General features: G+C 41.0%; 1 protein-coding gene across 8 annotated transcripts in view; it reads left to right on the top strand.

Moving 5' to 3' along the window:
* The window catches only part of CRACDL (CRACD like), a 255,354-nt gene that overhangs the window by 212,200 nt on the left and 23,197 nt on the right, over positions 1-19,957 (top strand). For all 8 annotated transcript variants that reach the window (XM_043990988.1, XM_043990986.1, XM_043990990.1 and 5 more), the window contains 2 exons: positions 5,032-5,259; positions 10,480-12,127. In XM_043990988.1, coding sequence (XP_043846923.1) covers positions 5,032-5,259; positions 10,480-12,127 — 1,876 coding nt within the window. The remainder of the gene's footprint in view (positions 1-5,031; positions 5,260-10,479; positions 12,128-19,957) is intronic.

Here is a 19,957-nt window from a genome sequence, read left to right as displayed (position 1 = left end):
TACAGGGGCAGCTAGGTGGCACAGTGAATTAGCATGCTGGGTCTGGAGTCGGGAAGACCTAAGTTCAAATCCAGGCTCAGACACTTATTAGCTGTGTAACCCTGGGCAAGTCACTTAACCCTGTTTGCCTCAGTTTCTTCATCTGTAAAATGAACTGCAGAAGGAAATGGCAAACCACTCCAGTATCTTTGCCAAGAAAGCCCCAAAAGGTGTCATGAAGAGTCAGACATGACTGAAAAATGACTAAAAAACAACATCTTGGTACAATGGGAAGAATACTGTCTGTGGAGTCAGAGGACCTGGGTTCAAATGTAACTTCTGATAGCTTACTACCCATATGACCTTGGGCAAATCGCTGAATGGATGAGTCTCCTCATCTGTTATATGAGAGGGTTGGCCTCTAAGGCCCCATACAAATTTAGAACCTAAGACATGAAATCAGCTGACAATTTGATTCAATTCAACAAGCATTTATTAAATAACAAATATGTGCAAAGCTCAGTGCTAGGCCGCAGTGATACAAAAACTAGCTCTCTGTCAAATCCTAACTAGGGTCACAGAGCATCAACAGATGAATAAATGAAAAATAATTTGAGGAGGAGAAAACATTAACAAAGTAGGGGAACCAGAAAAGGTTCCTTGTTAGAGGCCAAGAAGGAAGCCTTCCTATTTTCAAGTGGTAAAACACTCAGGAAATATTATTAAAGCTGGTACAGTTATCCCTTCCACTTTGCAACTTTCCCCATCCTTGTTTCAATATATCTTGAGTTGGCATAATTTTTTTTGTAAATAGTATTTTATTTTTTCCAATTACATGTAAAGATATCTTTCAACATTCATTTTTTTTTTTAGTGAGGCAATTGGGGTTAAGTGACTTGCCCAGGGTCACACAGAACATTCTTTTTTTTTTTTTTTACAGTTTTTTTTTTAAGTGAGGCAATTGGGGTCAAGTGACTTGCCCAGGGTCACACAGCTAGTAAGTGTTATGTGTCTGAGGCCGGATTTGAACTCAGGTACTCCTGACTCCAGAGCCAGTGCTCTATCCACTGCGCCACCTAGCTGCCCCTACATTCATTTTTTATAACATTTTGAGTTCCAACTTTTTCTCCTTCCCTCCTCTCCCCTCCATGTGCAATCATGCCAAATACATTTCCACATTAGTCATGTTGTGAAAGAAGAAACAGAACAAAAGGGAAAAACCACAAAGAAAGCCAAAGAAAATAGTGGAATAAGAAATTAAATGGGAATTTTGGGGAGTTTTGCGGAAGCCTCAGACCTCACGCGAAGGCCAGTAGACAACACAAAAAAGTTTAGAAACCCAGAAATGCATAAAATATATGTATGGTATTGTATAATATCACCATATTTTATCTTTTAATAATATAAATATACACAATTTCTTCTCTGGTTTGAAGGGAGGGCCAAAAATGTATGTAGATCTTCCAGATTTGGGGGGTGTGTCACCCCTAACTCCTCACGACGTGGAAGGGCTAAGTGTAATGGGTTGCTATACTAGTGACTGCATTTTTTTGCCACAATGTGAGAAAGAGAGGACTATCCCACCTAGGAATGTTGAAAAATGGCCCCTAGACCCTGATAGCAACTAGAGACTTCAGACAATGTTAACATACCTGTGGTCGCTTACCAGGCATTCAAAGTAAGTAACAACCCTCATAGCTAAAAAGTGATGGTTTGTTTCCTTCCAGGAAGCAAAAGCCAAAATAGTGCCTGTTTAGAGGTTATCCCTATAGATAAGGAGAAAATGTGGAAGGTCCCTAAATTACAGGTGCTTCCTGCTTTTTCATTCTAGTGGCCACTTGGGTTATGTTCAGTGCCCCCTAATCTGGGGCACTAATTTTAGGTACTCAACTCTTCCCTGCCCCACCCCCTTCAAAATCCAGATAACCCCACTTGAATGTACAAAGGTAGGACTTCAGAATTCTATGCAGGTGGGGAGGGTGGCTTGACCCTTGACTTCGTTGAGACCCCTTAGAGTCACAATAATTAAGCCGAGGCCAGGGTGTGGGGTATTAGAGATATCAGGTAAAAGGCTGCCTTTCTCTTAGTTCACCTACAGCTCACTTCTCAGAAAGAAAAAAATAATAATAATTGACTGCAGGATTAAAATGGGGAATTATCCTCTGGAGTTGCCCAATCCAGCCTAAAACTGTGCACAGATGGATTTCTTGATTGCCCCAGGCCTCAAAAACTGTCATAATAGCTTAGTTAGAAAACAAAGCCGAAATTGAGTCTTAGAGGTTTAAAGCAAGGTGAAAAGAGAAATTGGTTTCCTTTCGATTCTGATTTCTTTATACACTTTCCCAGAGGAGCAGAGGTTGGAGGGGTTATAAGCAGAGAAAAGGGGGAGGGGGTCTAGGGTATGGAGGAGGTTGGGGAGAGGGGAAGCAGGAACTATTCATGCTTCCTGAGACTTCATGTTGTGTGTCCATGTTTTTTTAAAGAGAAACAAAAAGATAGAAATGTCAGCATGAGCACATACAAGCTTACCAGGCCCTTCTGATCCATTGTGTTGGGGTTGTTTGGATCACACAGTCCCCAGTTTCCAGTCAATAAGGAAGAGATGCTGTTGTTCCCTGTAGCTGTCTTCTTTCCTTCTTTTTTAAAAAAATAAGTATACACATGATAGTCTCATTGTGAGATGCCTGCATTCTCTCTGTAATACAGTAAAATGCTCATTGACTGACTGATACTCAAGACAAGAATTTTTCTTTTTTTTAAAACCATTTTTATTATTTCAGGTCAGATAGCAGCCTTGTTTCAGAAAAGCTGTGATTGCTACTGCGTAAAATTACTCACATCATCAATTTCCTAAATCTAGATCATAGGTACTCATGAGACTAGCAGTGATCAAGATTTTTTGCCTTTATTTTGGTTTTGTTTTCAGGATTTTATTTATTTTTTGTTTTGTTCCCACATAAGCCGATCGATAAGGAAACAAAAACAGAACCCAGATGCCTTCAATTTCTCTTTTCTGCATTTTTTCATCCTTTTCTCTGTCTAGCTGATGCAACTAAAATTTGTTTTCACTAGACAGGAACAGCATCATACAAATTAATATGAAAAATGAATGACTTGCTAAAGTAATTTGCCCACAGGGGACAGCAGGCCCCAAGCCAGTCTCTCAAGTATCACATTCAGGAGAATGTGTCACCCAGGCTTTGCTAGATTCACTCTGCAGAAATGAAATTATTGTCTTACTGATTAGTTCAACCACAAAATTGAACTTTGTTGATTTTCAACATCACACATCAGACATAAAATTTGGTGCTGGGATTTTTTGAGGGGGTTTTGTATCCAGGGCTGTCAGTAAATAGATTTTTTTATCTATACCACAATCTTCCACTATATAGGTTGTGGTCTGGATTTTGGTCATAACTTCTGTCTTTCTCTTTGCCTACATTACTTTATATTGATGAATATCTCTGCTAGAGAAGCCATTTAGACATCATTCAATTAAGTAGCCCTACCAAATAAGATATTTCATAATGTTGAGGAGAAAAAAAACCTTCCAAAGGAAGTTCAAAATTGAAATAACATCCCTTCCCTGAACAAAGTGTCCTCTGTTGGGTAGATACACCCAAGTCAGGGAGTGTTTGAATCAAAATATTTGTTTAGAAAACACATCAACCAACCTGACTTACCAGATCATGTGGGTACCATCAAAACCATCAACACATGTAAAGCTAAGAAATTAATTGAGTAGTTATCATTTGAATTTACCATGCTTAACCAGAGTCACACCTAGACAAACTTATGGAATTAGCACTCAGAATTCGTCTTTGGTGATTTCCAACCTTCCCTACCCTGGTGTAAGGTCTTTGTCTCTGGTAAAGAAGTAAAGAATAATTAGGGCCTTAGTGAAGACGTAAGTGGGCCCAGAAGGATTTGGGCCTTTAAAACCTGAGAGAATGTAGCCATTGACATGGAATCATGTGTAATGAAACAGATGTTCTTTGACTAGCATACCAAGCAGACTGTCAACCACTGGTTTGGCCCTATTGCTCCGTATGCATGGAGAAATTTTGTATGGTTTATCTGTCACATCTAAGTGTTACAAATGGGTAAGCCCTCTTATACATACAAGGGTTATGGAACGAAGAGTGGGCACGATTCCTGACCTTACAGCTTTTCCAGTTCACTGGAAGCCAGGATAGAAGTGGTCTTAGTTTAGCACTTGAAATGTGTGACATATTTTCATGAGTTGATCCAGCATTTGAGGCTTCCATTTAATATAGTCACAAGATTTGGAGCCAAGAGGTATGAGTTCCATTTCTGGGCCAAATTGTTTGATTTGGGGCAAGTTGTTTTATCTCTCTGAGCCCCAGATTCTTAGACAGCTAGGTGGTACGGTGGATAGAGCACTGGCCCTGGGGTCAGGAAGACCTAAGTTCAAATCTTGCCTCAGACACTTGCTACTGTGTGACTCTGGACGAGTTACTTAAATTCTTTTAGCCTCCATTCCCTCTTCTGTAAAATGTAGATAATAGTAGCCGCTATCCGCAAGGATGAAATAAAATATGCAAAGTGTTCTACGCTAAATATTACCCTTCAGCTATTATTATGATATTGCCCATCTAGAAGATGGGGTTAGTGAGACCTGACTTACCTACCTCACGGCCCTGTTGTGAGACTCAAAAAAGAGATTTTAGGTAAAGTAATTGGGTAAAGTTTAGGAAAAGAGGTTAGGTAAAGTAATCACTAATTACAGATTTCATCCTTTATTTGTTATTACTTTCTATCCTCCCCCATTAGATGCCAAATTTAGAAGATTTAGAACTTATTTAGAATAAATATTTAGATACAACAAATAAAAAAACCTTAAAGACTTTTTGGATGTGATAAATAAATAGAATAAATAAATATTTAGAAAATTTAGAATTCCTCATAAGAAAGACCAAGGGACAGTACAAATACTAAGCACATTAAGAGAAGATAATTCAGTGTTTGGAATCTTCATTCTTTGGTTTTTTTAAGCTAATGTCCTGAACGTCTTTCCTTTGTTTTCCAAAGGTCCCTTTAGGTTCTTCTTCCAAACCCCTCTCTCCAGACCAGCTTTTCTCCAGACATGTCAGTGATACCATGACCTCTCCACGGACATCTGACAGTAGTCTCTCACCTCTAGCAGATTTCGATTACCCTCCTGAGTTCTCTTCCTGCCTTGATAACTCTGCAGCAAAGCACAAACTCCTGGTTAAACCTCGAAACCAGCGGTCCAGCAAAATGAGACGGTTGTGTTCGGTAAGTCACCAACTAGCAGTGGGGCTGGCTCCTCTTTCCATACTCCTCCATGGGTGGTGGTTCCTTGATCACCAGAGCAGGGTCAGATGGCCCTACTCATTTTCAGTGTGCCAACCACTAGATCTGATCAGTTGCCTGGGTGACAGATGTGGTTGGCCTCAGGAAAGGAGCTAAGATGCTAATGCCAAGAGTGATTGTCTCGCTTGAAGAAAGAGTCTAGTCCTTTCTGGCTGTGGAGATGATGATGCCAGCAAAAAGAATGGATGATGGTAGAAGACAGTGAGTATGTTTTAGGATGCTCTGACTTAGCTGAACTTTAATTAGTGAGTTTTTTCTCCTGGGTGGAAAGTTGTTTTTTCCCTTATTTTAGGGAAGTTGGATGCAGATTAAACTTTCACAGTGTTCTAGGTCCAATAATGTTCACTTTCAGGTGAGTCAGGAGACTGAGGCATTTCAATGTTTTAGGCATTCTTTTTAGAGGATAAAATAGGGTTTTTTTCCTCTTAAAAGAGTGATAAGCTACCTATCAGGCAGTCTGCTTTTTCAGGGAATAATGTCAACAAAAGCCTTTTTGTAGCAAAAAGAACTCTCTCCCAGTAAATGCAGCCCTGTGCAACATGGAGACAAAAAAAAAATGATTGAAACTTCTTATTCATTGGCACAGACATATGTTTACTGAGCAAACATGAGACCTTTTAAGGATTATACAAAGCATCCAGTTGACACAGTTGCTCCTGGCCCCCTTCTCTTGAATAGTTTAGTCTTAGAAAAGCAAGATTGGATTGATGAGCATGGTAGCACCCATACCTCTTTTGGAATGGGTAGGGATAGGGGAAGAAGATAGAAAGTGTCAGCTGTTTACTGATTATTCTTTATCTGGGGAGTTTTTGTGTCACTTTGAAGTGTACCTCCAAGGATGAAAAGGATTTGGCTTAGTAACCAGGGACAGAATAGCTCTTCCAGCTCTGAAGCTGTCAAGGTCGAGAGAGGAGAGTGGCAGATGAGAATGCTTTGGATGTAGTGGGGGAAGGAAAAGCAAGAGAAGGGGGAAAGACTTTATATACTTACTGCCCACTGTGTGCAGGCACTGTGCTAAGCACCTTTTCTACAATTATTATCTCGTTTGATCCTCACAATAACTCTGAAAGGTAAGTCCTGTTGTTATCCCCATTTTGTAGTTGAAGCAAATAGGAGTTAAGTGACTAACCCAAGGTCACAGCTAATAAGTGTCTGAGGTCACATTTGAACTCAGATCTTCCTGTCTCCACACCCAGTGCTCTATTATCCATTGTACCACCAATTTTCCCCTTAAGGAGTAGGGGCAGGGAGCCTGGAATTTCCAAGCACTGAGTTCCTTCCTGTAGTATATGGTGGAGGACCTTGCCTACTATTCCCTTCTTTTGCCACTTAGAAGGCCAGTATTCAGTTTTAGATGCTATCTTTAGAAATGCTCATCCCAGCCCCTCCATTGCCCAGATGCTGGGCAGCCTCTGCTACAACTGAATTCTTGTACTGTTTTGAATCAAATGCTGGGTCAGTTTTGTGGTAGGCAAAAACTGTTACTGGAGTATTCATTTCTCTCCCTGAATGTATTTTGTCACTTTGACTACAGATTTCTTGAGTCCAGAGATTTCTGGCTGTAACTTTGAAGCACTGTATACATATTCTTATGCATTAAACAGCTACGTATTTTTTTGTTGTTGTTATTTGCGAGGTAATTGGGGTTAAGTGACTTACCCAGGGCCACATAGCTAGTAAATGTCAAGTGTTTGAGGCTGGATTTGAACTCAGGTCCTCCCCACTCCAGGATTGGTTCTCTAGCCACTGAACCACCTAGATGCCCTGATAGCTACTTATTTATCCAATAAAACCAGACTCATGTCAAGATGCATTTATTATTTGCCATTTCTCAAACATCTATCCAAGTAATTAAGAATATGGGAGCATTTTGAAAATTCCACATTCTCACCTCTCTCTTCTGCCAGCTTCTCCCCTTAGGATAAAACCGATCATAGATGTAGAGTTGGAAGGAATCTCAGAGGTCATTTTATCCTTTTACAGATGGGAAAACTGAGCCCCAAAGAGAAATGACTTGCCACGGGGTCATAAAAGGTAGAAAGACTGGGATTTGAACCCAATGCCCTTTGAGATGCTCTAGGAGACTAAGAAGTATGGGAATTGCCTCAAGTACCTCCTAGCAATGAATGTAAATCAACAAACATGTAGGAAGTATCAGCAATGCACAAGGTACTATAGAGAACAGAAAATTACATAAGATTGTTCCTGACTTCAAGAAGTTTATATTCTAGCTGAAGAGACAAGACAAATGAATAGATAGCTAATATAGGTCCGCGTAATATTATTTCCGCCTTCCACTAAAGGAATCACATAAGTGGTACCTCATGGTGTGAAGATGATTCTTAGTTCTCAAAGGCTATGCTAGCAGAGTGCAAGCCATGCCAAGTCCTGCCAACTTAGAAAAGATTTCAAAGACAAACCAAGTGATGGATTGTGCATCTATTGTCTACACATGAACCTAACTCAATTCAGAGAGGTTCATCGTCATGTTGAAAACAAAGCGATTTTGAGGTTTGGGTCATAGCAACTCTCAGAGACTGTTTCCTAAAATGTAGAATGATTGTGATCTGTATTGACAGGAGGCATACCGACATCAACAAAATTACATATCCTTGTAGTATAATTTTAGCAGGATAACATTGTCTGACCCAAAGGAGAAGACCCTTACAAATTAGTTTTTTGTTTACATACTTTATTTTATTTCATGACTTAATTGTTTCTCAGTTATGCTGTATCTGGTGATTAATGAGGTGAAAAATCCAGAAATGATGAAAGGGATATTCTAAATGCATGAGAAGAGTGAAAAACTAAGGCCAGAACAGAAGAAATAGTTGGAATGTCTGCGGGGGGCGGGGGGGGGGGCAGAGTTCTACTAGCCGAGCATGAAGATGTACTCCTTTAATCCCGGATACCAGTGAGCTGCAGTGGACTGCACCAGTTAGGCATCCTCACTAAGTTCAGCATTCCTATGATGCCCTACCCCTTCTTGACAGAGGGAGGCTGCTGGACTGACTAAATAGGGGCCACTGAACTTAGGTTAGGAATGGAGCAGGTCAAAAGCTCACTAGTTGAATCAGCTTTATAAATAGCCCCTGCACTTTCAGCCTGGGCAAAACCCAATCTTTTAAAAAGAGAAGGGAAGGAGGGAGGGAGGGAGGGAAGAAGGAAGGAAGGAAGGAAGGAAGGAAGGAAGGAAGGAAGGAAGGAAGGAAGGAAGGAAGGAAGGAAGGAAGGAAGGAAGAAAGGAAGGGAAGGAGGGAGGAAGGAAGAAAGGGAAGGAGGGAGGAAGGAAGAAAGGGAAGGAGGGAGGAAGGGAAGGAGGGAGGAAGGGAGGGAGGAAGGAAGGAAGGAAAAGAGGAAGGACGGAAGGAAAGAAGGAAGGAAGGGAGGGAGGGAGGGAAGAAGGAAGGAAGGAAGGAAGGAAGGAAGGAAGGAAGGAAGGAAGGAAGGAAGGAAGGAAGGAAGGAAGGAAGGAAGGGAAGGAGGGAGGAAGGAAGAAAGGGAAGGAGGGAGGAAGGGAGGAAGGGAAGGAGGGAGGGAGGAAGGAAGGAAGGAAAAGAGGAAGGACGGAAGGAAAGAAGGAAGGAAGGGAGGGAAGAAGGAAGGAAGGAAGGGAAGGAGGAAGGAAGGAAGGGAAGGAGGGAGGGAGGGAGGGAGGGAGAGAGAGAGAGAGAGAGAGAGAGAGAGAGAGAGAGAGAGAGAGAGAGAGAGAGAAGGATACAACTTATGTTACCAGAGAAGGAAAGCATCATCTTTTAATTACCAGGAAATCATTGGCATGAAATCTCCCCAAGCAGAGATTTTTCAAGCTTTTGAGCATATTTGGTTTGAATGCTATTAGCTGTGTTATCTTGGGCAAGTTTTTTTCACCTTCCTGGGCCTCAGTTTCCTTATCAGTAGAAGTAGAGTCAGACTAGGTGATAACTAAAGTCCATTATTTCTATTACATTCTCTGATTCGATGATAAAAAAAAAACTAACAATATAAAGCAGGATATAGTGTGCCTAGTGAGTGATACAAACAATAAGATCTCTTTTTTAATAGTATCATTTTTTCTAATTACACATGAAATTTTTAACATTCTTTTTTTTTTAATTTTGAGTTCCAAATTTTCTCTCTCCCTTCCTCCCCTTCCCCTCCCTAAGACAGTAAGCAATTTGATGTAGGTTATATATGTGCAATCATGTAAAACATATTTCCACATTAGTCATATTGTGAAAGAAGAAGCAGGCCAAAAGAAAACGAAAAATGAATGAATGAATGGAGTGAAAATAGTATGCTTTAATCTGCATTTAGATTCTATCAGTTCTTCCTCTGGATGTAGATAGCATTTTCCATCAGGAGCCCTTCGGAATTGTTTTGAATCAAAGAATAAGATCTTGTCAAAACTTTATTGAAAGATCTTTACTCAAACTTTGAGTGACATTTTGGACCTTATTTTCTTATATTATTTATTATAGTAATTTTATATTGCATATTTTGATGTATGTAATTACTTCTGGAATGTAAAGTCCATGAGGACAGGGACCATGTCTTAACTATCTTCATTTTCCCCCCAATACCTAGCCCAGTGCTCTGCACATATTATGTACCTAATCAAAGATTGTTGAACAAATGAAAGAACAAGTGAATTCAGAAGAGAAAGGGATGATGATCATCAACTGGAAATCTTTCACCAAGTAGATAGAACTTAGTAGAATTTGGATGGGTCAAGAGGTTCTGGGCACAAAAATGTGTAAGGTAGCAAAGGGCACAGCTTGACTTAAGCACAGTAGGGAGAGAGATCATTAGAAATAGGGAGAACAGTTAGGAGCCAGTTCTATGATTCACCTTATTTTTTTTTAATCCACAGATGTCTTTAGGATGTAGTTATACAGTTTCACTGGAAATTCGTTTGTTTGAGACTCCAAATAGGTTAATTGTATAGGAGATTGAAAAAGGATGCTTCAATTTGTTTGTTTAGCATTTACATTTATAATTATATCTGCTTATGAGTACCATTTTCTAAAATATCACAAGTTGTAAGAGGAGGGTTTTTGAAAAGATCTGGGAATTATTGAAGGAAATCTAAATTTTTTTTTAATTAGCTCCATAAACATTTAAAGTAGTGATGAAATCTAATATATCCTATATTTCTTTCAGCGTGCACAGTCAGAGTCTCTAAGTGATCTGACTTGTACCCCAGAGGAAGAGGAGGAAGATGGGAAACAAATTCTCAAGGACCACAAAGACGAGAATTCCAGTTACAACCAGGAGGAAATAATGGACAAAGAGACTATAGCAAATAGCCCAGAGATTTTGAGACCAGAGATGCCTGAGGAGCCTTCCCAGAGCCAAGAGAACCAAGAAGAAAAGCCTGGGGTGCTCCAATCTCCTGATGTGTTTGCCAGCACAGGGGAGTCGTCCTCACTAAGAAGTAACCCTGATACTACCATGGAAGTCAGTGGCTCAGAGTCAGAGCATTTACCTTCTTTAGATTCCCCTTCTCTTCCTGAAAACTCCTCACCTCCTACTCTAGATGAAGAACAAGGCAAAGAAGAGTCTCCCACAGCATTGTCTCCTCCCCCAAGGAGCCCATGTGAAGAGTTGGTTTATATACTTAGCGAAGTCCACAATCAGTCTTCCCACAGCCCTCTAGATATGTCCTCTGCAGAGGCCTTTTCCAACACTGCTGCAGTTTCATCCAGTTTAGATTGTTCAGAAAAAAATATAGAGGAGTCAAAAGACCATCTGGAAATAGCTTTTGCTGGGGAATCAGCAGTCAAAGAATCTATAATTCCTGACCTGGGCGCCCAGTTACCAAAGAGTTGTTTGAAAAACAAAAACTCTTCGGTCACCTTAAGTCCCAGTGTTTCTCCCATTCCTCTGGATTCAGCGTCACCACAGCTGGGACCCGCTCCCTGGCACTTGGAGAAAAAGAACACACCTGAAGAGGTCCCCAAGGCTGAGCAGCAAGGCTCTCCCCCCACAGCTCCCAGGGGAGGGGTGTCAGAAGGTAAACTGGAAAGGGGAACCAGTGAAGTGAGGAGCTCTAGAAAGTTCTCTGTGTCTTCCTCCTGGGAGAGACCAAAGGCTAGCAGCCTCTTTGTGAAAGAACATTCGGGCAGCGAAACTCCGTCAAACACAAAATTGTCCTTGCTGAAGACGAACCTGACCTCAAGAAATGAGGCTACCAGGGATAATCTTCAGATGAATGCTGAACACCAGGAAGGGAAGTTGGGCATTATAAAACAGGCACTGCCGGTTGAGAGTGATTCTCAGAACTCTGTAGGCAGAGAGGGTGACCACGCTGGGCTGAGCATTATGTCCCCGGCTTCTAGTGCCGTATCGCCAAAGGCAGATCCCTGTCCACAGTTACCGAGTCAGCCTGCCATTGAAGACAAAAACCCCTTTCAAGTCAAACTCCGATCCACCTCGCTGTCTTTCAAATATAGAGATGGATCTTTCCCAGAATCAAAAGGAATGAAACGATACAGTGCAGAGATCAGGATGGAGAAAGGAGGGTTGACTTTGCTTTCAAAAGATGAAAAACCTCAAATCAAAAGACTATCAGATATAAGTGGGGCTAGTCCTTTAAATGATAAGCTAAAGAGTAAAGCCAAGTCCTCTGAGCAGCTTAGTCACAAGCCTCCATTACCCAAGAAACCTGTTTTGCAAACTAAAGCTACTCCCCACTCACACACACTCCCTCCTGGGAATCTGGAAAAACTGGACAAATTAATCAAGTCTCCAGAATCCAGAAATGAAACTAAGGCTGTGGAGAAAAAGTTGCCTCTTCACAAAGTAGCTGGTAAGAATGCTGATCGTGTATGAGTCTGCTTTATATTGGAGGTGATTCTGAAGTTTTCCACTGTGAGCCCTTTGAAATTTCTTCTTTGAGTTAGAACACATATGTGTGTGTAAACAGGAACATTTCAGGAATATTTGAAGAGTAAATAAAAAATTCCTTTCAACTTCACAGAGAAATGTTTGTTGGCTTAAGGGAGCAGGGGGAAGGGGGATGCGGAGGAGGAAAGAGGTCAAGGAAGTGAAAGTAGAAAAAAATTCATATTCTATTTGTCCTGAGTACAGAAGATTCAGATATATAGAAAGAAGACAGCAATGAAAATGTAAAAAGTTAGAGAAAGAACAAAGTCCTTGACAGGAGACAGGGCACTGGTAAGTGAATGTTCTGTTATGTGTCAGTTCATAGCTTCCAGTTTAGCAACTTTTAAGATGTCAACAGAGTCTAGGTTCCTTAGACAAATAGCAAAATTATTTACATTCAATGATCCAGATTCATCTTCTTGTGTAAATCTGTTCACATCAAACCTCTCTCCTCAAAAACCTTCAATAGCTCCCCATTGCCTTTTCTAATAAAGTCTTTCTTTCTTTGTTGGTTTTTTTTTTTTTTTGGTTTGTTTTATTTTGTTTTGCAGGGTAATGAGGGCCAAGTGACTTGCCCAGGTCATATAGCTAGTAAGTGTCAAGTGTCTGAGGTCAAATTTGAACTCAGGTCCTCCTGAATCCAGGGCCAGTGCTTTAAGCACTGCGCCACCTAGCTGCCCCATATAGTAGGTTCTTTTTTTTTCATATAGTAGGTTCTTAATAAATGTTGTATTCTTTCTAGCACCTAAGCCACTTCCTGATGATTAAGTGCCTTTGAAACATGGCACCAGTTTCCTGAGTCAGATTCTTTTGGTCTTCTGTCCTCAAGAAAGGCCTCTCCCAGGTCATGGAGCTCCTATTTAGTCATTTATTATCCTGGTTGCCTTGAAGAATTAATTCAGGGCCAAATTGTCCCTCGTTGCTTAGGTGTTTTCCAATATATTTGATCACAACCATCTTAATAAAATTGCATTAAAACAATGCATTATGCAGTAGATGGAAAGTTGAATTCATACCCATAAAGGGAAATGTTAAGGATATATATGGAATACATGAATTTGTCAAAAGCAGCCTTCTTCAAGAAATGGAAAAACTGAACTAGGTGCCCTTCTCTCTTTCCCCTCCAAGTCATCCTTCCCACTGATCAATCTCCTTAAGCACAACTCTTCTAGTGCCATTCTTACACTCAAAACCCTTCAAAAACTTCCTCGTTGTCTACGGGATTAAATCAAAACTACTCGATTTGGCATTTTTAAGGTCTTTGATGTTCTGCTCCCAGCTATCTTTCCTGCCCCATCTTCCACTATACCTCTACATTTCAAACACTTAATTATTTGTTGTTTCTTAAATATATGCCATAATATCCTACCTTGAGATTCATGTTCTCACTTCCACGTGGAATATTCCACTGTCCTACTTACACCTGTTGAAACCTTACCCATCCTTCAAGGGCAAGCCAAGATGCCATTTCTCTCATCTAGTCTTCCCAGATTCTATTCAGTCAACTGTGTTCTACTCCATCCCTGAATTCATGGAATGTTCTGTTCTATCTCTTTCATGGAATTTATTCTTTTTCTGCCTTGCCTTATAGTTATTCGAATTCTTTTCTCACCTCATTTCCCACTCCTCAAAATTATAAGCTCTTTAAGGTCAGGAGAACGTGTTTTCTTCATCCTTGTGCCCAACACGACACGTTGCTTCAAAGGAGGTGCTGAATAAATATTTCTCAAATTGGATCGTTATGTGTTTGACAAGGCTGATTAAGTTTCATTTGCAGTGATTCAGATGAACAGAGTGTTCTGTTGGATATGTGCATTTGATTCTGTCACTGGTCGCTTCTTATTAGGAACAAAGATGCCAGAGAGTAAAATTAGAGTCTTTTCAGTTCATCATTGCCAAGAGTGTGTGAATGGCGTTTTGTGTTTTTAATGTGTAAGAGATGAGCTAATGTTTATGTGTAAGAGAGAGAGAGATGGTGACAATCAATAAACATTTATTAAGTGCTTACTACATGGTATTACTAATGAAGCAAATGCCGCCAACACACACACACACACACACATACACGTGTACACACATGCACACACTGTACTGCATCCTTAACCCCAGAATCCTCATAGGCTTTTAGTTTTATGATAACCATTCCAAGGATTTGGACTGCTCCCCATCAAAGGAAATGAACTTAGGGTTACTAGGGAAACAATGGCCTGACATTCCCGTTGAGCCCCTAATATGTAACTCTCAGACCAACACCCAAAAGCTCTGGGTTTCAAAAACTAGGTTCATTTAGGGAGGGGTCTTTGCCTCAAATCTTTTCTCTTTGGTTGGTTTTGCCCTCAAAAAGAATTCCCCCTCTGAAGTTCAGAATGTAACTCATGTGGGGGGCAGCTAGGTGGCACAGTGGATAGAGCACCGACCCTGGATTCAGGAGTACCTGAGTTCAAATCTGGCCTCAGACACTTGACACTTACTAGCTGTGTGACCCTGGGCAAGTCACTTAACCCTCATTGCCCTGCAGATAGATAGATAGATAGATAGATAGATAGATAGATAGATAGATAGATAGATAGATAGATAGATAGATAGATAGATAAAACCAGAATGTAGCTCGCATCTAGGTCTCCATGGATGTGAGTATATGTAGAGAACATATTACACACTTACTCGGTGCCAGGCACTGTGCTTAAAAACTTTATAAATATTATTTCATTTGTTCCTCTCAAGAAAATTGGAAGGTAGGCGCTATTATGATTCCCAATTTACAGTTGAGGAAACTGAGGCAAACAGCTGTGTCTAAGGCCAGATCTGAACTATGATCTTCATGACTCCAAGACCACATTCTATCCATTTTATCACCCAACTGCCTTAATATAGTAAACATAAACATATGAAGTACATAAACTATACATATATATATATATAAAATGTATATATATATGTATATATATATATGGTTTTTTTTTTCTTCCCCTCTACTGATTCCTACCTTCCTCCCAAAGACCCATAGAGTTCTCCAGACTCATGGCACCATTTTGTGGTGTATACTTGGTAGGAAAGAATATGAGATTTCTAGAAAAGCAAATCTTCAACATCTCTGAACTCCCAAGATATATGTGTGATCCATAACCACAGTCTGTGAATTTCATGGACCAGGTTGCATCCTAGAGATCACTACAGACTGCAGAACAATATACAGACATATGTATGCTTCACTAACTAGTAAACTTATATGCTTTTCCACTGGGGATAAGGGAGGCTTGATTTGGTTTTTTGTTTGTTTTTACTGATGTAAGTAGTTTTATTTTTTCCTATTTATTTTGGGAGCTTGGGATAGACTTATTTGGGGGGGCAGGGCAATGAGGGTTAAGTGACTTGCCCAGGGCCACACAGCTAGTAAGTGTCAAGTGTCTGAGGCTGGGTTTGAACTCAGGTCCTCCTGAATCCAGGGCCAGTGCTTTTGTCCACTGTGCCACCTAGCTGCCCCCTTGGGATAGACTCTTAAAAGCAACAAGACAGATTGAGAGCCTAGAGAAACTTTATATGTTGGGAATAAGGGTAAATTTAGGCCCACACAGCTATGAAAGGTCTGGATGCTCACCTGAAAGTGATGATTTGGGGAATATATCTCAGAATTGTGTGTCATGGTCACTGCACTGGGGAGGCATTCAGGAAAGCAGGTAACCATTGGCTAAACTCCTTGGAGAAAAACTTCTACTACCTCCACTTCCTCTCCTCTCACTCTCCTCCAATCTCTCTGTAACCTAGCTTTCCTTCAGCTGAAGCTGTCTCTGGAAAGTCACCAATGATCTCTTCATTGATTTTCTTTTTTTTCTTTTTTCTTTTCTTTTGCAGGGCCATGGGGGTTAAGTGACTTGCCCAGGGTCACACAGCTAGTAAGTGTCAAGTGTCTGAGGCTGGATTTGAACTCAGGTACTCCTGAATCCAGGGCTGGTACATTATCCACTGCGCCACCTAGCTGTCCCTTCTCCATTGATTTTCAATCCTTATCCTTCTTGACCTCTCTGCAGCCTTTGACACTGCTGATCAAACTCTTCTCTCTTTCCATGATAATATTCTATCCTGATTCTCTTTCTACTTATCATGACTGTACCTTCTCAATCTTTTTTCTTGATTTTTCATCTTAAATTATGCCCATCAACCTTGGGTATCCCCCAAGTTCTGCTCTAAGCCCATTGTACTACTCACTTGGTGAATTTAGTCATCTGTATGCAGATGATTTTCAGGTTTATTTATCTAGTCCTAACCTTTCTCCTGAGGAGCAGCTAGGTGGTGCAATGGATAGAGCATTGGGCTTGGAATCAGGAAGACTCATCTTCATGAGTTCAAATCTGGCCTCAGACACTAACTGTGTGATCCTGGGCAAGTCACTTAACCATGCTTGCCTCAGTTTCCTCATCTGTAAAATGAGTTGGAGAAGGAAACAGCAAACCACTTCAGGATCTTTTCCAAGAAAACCCCAAATGGGGTCACATAAAGTCAGACACAACTGAACAACAGCAATAGCTACAATCTCTCTCCTGACCTCTCGTCCTTTATCTGCAAATTCCTTTTGGACATGTCCAAAACCAAACTCATCATCTTTTCCCCCTAACCTTCTCCTCTTCCTAAATTCCTTAATATTGTTGATAGTACCACCATCCTCCTAGTTGCTCAGGCTCATAACTTAGGTGTCATCCTTGACCCTGCAAACTCTCTTATCCACCCTTCCCCAATCTATTGCCAAGAACTGCCAATTTTACCTTTACATATCTCTCATACATGCCCTCTCCTCCCTTCTGACCACCCTGGTACAGATTTTCATCACTTCATTCATGCCTGGCCTATTTCAAAAGACTTATGGTTGGTCTCTGCTTCAAGTCTCTCTCCATTCCCCAGTCCATCTTCCACTCAGCTACCAAAGACTAATTCTAGTCATCATCATTTCCCCTATTCAGTAAACTCCTGTGGCACTCTGTTCCATCCAGGATCAAATATAAAATCCTCTGTTTGGCTTTTAAAGCCCCTTGTAACTTAGCCCCTTCCTACATTCCATGTCTTCTCACACTTTTATTCCCCTTCACATACTGTATGATCCATTGACACTGGCCTCCTTGTCATTCCTCAGACAAGACAATCCATCTCCTAACTCTGAATTTCCGCTGGCTGAATTACCCTCCCTATACCTGGGAAAAGGGAATTGGAAATTTATCAGAGGGAACCTGAACCACATGTTGGTTTACAGGGAAGTGAGTTTTTGTTAGGGATGTTGTATCTCTCTCTGACATGTGCCCATGGACAGCCTTGCTGAAGGGATGAGGACACCTATGAGGTGTATATGTGTGAGTGTGTATATATATGTATATATGTATATGTGGATATATGGATGGATGGATGGATATGTATGTGTGTATATACATATATACACACACACACACACACACACACACACACACATATATACATTAGTCCATTTGCATTTCATGGAGGCTGGTGTGTCAGAGCTGGCCCTTTGAATGGGGTCCATAAATGGGAGCATGCAGACCTGCGGCAAACTTTTCTGAGAAATTCAGAGAGAGAGAGAGAGAGAGAGCGCTAAGCATAGGCCAAAGCTTACAGGCCTAAGATTGGACCTGGGTCCTAGCATGAAAAATGGCTGCATATCTGGACCTGAGGTGGAGGCGCATCATAATTGTATTTGCCCTGAACTATATGGCAGTAGGAGGCAATAAAGGGTCTTTTAATTACATACCTCAGCTGACATAACTCTTTTTCATTTCAAAAATTAATTTTTCTGCCCCTTTCATGGTCAAACTGATCCATATAAAAGAACAGTACCTTAAAGGTATAGTACCTTAAATAGTAAGACAGGTAGCTGGTGCAGTGGGTAGAGCATTGGACTTGGAACCAGGAAGATTTCATCTTCCTGAGTTCAAATCCAGCCTCAGGCACTTACTAGCTGTGTGACCCTGGGCAAGTCACTTAACTCTGTTTGCCTCGGTTTCCTCATCTGTAAAATGAGTTGGAAAAGGGAATAACAAACCACTGTGGTATCTTTGCCAAGAAAACCCCATGGACAGTATGATCCACAAGTCACAAAAAATCAGACCTGGCTGACTCGACTGAACCTTATATGAAGGCAGACAATGTAATCTTGTGAGCCCAAGGTCTGACTTAGGACTCCACTGGGCAATTCTAGAAATATCCTTGATGCCAGGTCACTAGGTAGGAGCTTCTAGTAATATAGTTCTTGGTTTAAAAAAAAAAAAGTGGGGGCAGCTAGATGGTGCAGTGGTTAAAGCACCGGCCCTGGATTCAGGAGTACCTGAGTTCAAATCCAGCCTCAGACACTTGACACTTACTAGCTGTGTGACCCTGGGCAAGTCACTTAACCCCCTATTGCCTGCAAAATATATATATATATATATATTTCTTGGTTTGTAGGAAGGTCCTAGTAAATATTTGCCTATTGATTTGTTACTAATAGGGAAAGATTTCTGGAAGTAGAGACACTCCATCCATGTGAAGTCAGTGGGGCTAAGGATAACAATTTAGCATAGCAGAAAGAGCTACAGACTTGGAAGCAGGTGGCCTGAGCTAGGTGTCCCAGGTCTGCTGCTTGCATAGCAAAGACATTTAATTACTCTGGGCCTCACCTTCCTCATCTGTAAAATGGGGATTATCATAGTATCTATCTCCCAGGGGTTTTGTGAGTCTGAAATGACTTGATAATTGTAAGGTATTTAACCACAGTGCCTGGCTTATAGTAAGTACTATGTAAATGTTAATTATCATTATTATTATCATCTCTAAAAGGGATCAGATTAAATGTTTTTCATGGTCCTTCCCATCCTCCGTTTGTTTTGTTTTGTTTTGTTTTTGTGGGGCAATGGGGGTTAAGTGACTTGCCCAGGGTCACACAGCTAGTAAGTGTTAAGGGTCTGAGGCCGGATTTGAACTCAGGTACTCCTGAATCCAGGGCCGGTGCTCTATCCACTGCGCCACCTAGCTGCCCCCTCTTCCCATCCTCTGACATTCCGTTATGACTGGTTTAGAGTAGAGACAGAATTCAGCAAGGCTACCTTCCCTTTTATTCTTTATTCCCCCCACCCTCCCGCACACAAAGTGTTGCTGGATCATTGAATTACCTTATTTCCCCTGGGCTTGTCCATTTTCTATTGGAATCTGTTCCTTAATAGGGCACTGACTGTACTTGGGCAAAGAAGCTTCCCCGTAATTCTGATTAACTGATCGTTCATTTGCATCTGTCATTGCTTGGCACAATGTAGGGGCAGCAGCTTAGAGAGATAGAAAGAACACAATTTGAATTAAGAAGGAAGGAAGGAAACAAGCATTTATTAAGGACCTACTATTTGCCAGGTACTGTGCTAAGCACGATATTCCATTTGATCTTCACATCAACCCTGGGAGTAGGTGCTATTATTATCTCTATTTTACCATTGAGGAAACTGAGGCAGACATGATAAATGACTCATCCAGTGTCAGTTCTTGACTCCAGGCCCAGCCTTCTATCAGTTTCACCAGCTAGCTACCTCTAGGGTCCAAATCCTTGCTTTGCTCCTCAATACTCAAGTGACCTTGAGCAAGTCACCTCCCTCAGTCCTCTGCGTCTTGGCTTCTTCGTATATAAGGGGTTGGACGAGATTTTCCAGGCCCTAACTCTAAATCCCATGTAGAAGTTTTCCATTTCAGATTTTCTGAATGCTCAGACCAAATATCCTATACTGGTGGTTTC

The sequence above is a fragment of the Dromiciops gliroides genome, chromosome 3 (genome assembly GCF_019393635.1).
Source record: "Dromiciops gliroides isolate mDroGli1 chromosome 3, mDroGli1.pri, whole genome shotgun sequence".
NCBI classification, from domain to species: domain Eukaryota; kingdom Metazoa; phylum Chordata; class Mammalia; order Microbiotheria; family Microbiotheriidae; genus Dromiciops; species Dromiciops gliroides.
This window is presented reverse-complemented; position numbering and strand designations above follow the sequence as displayed.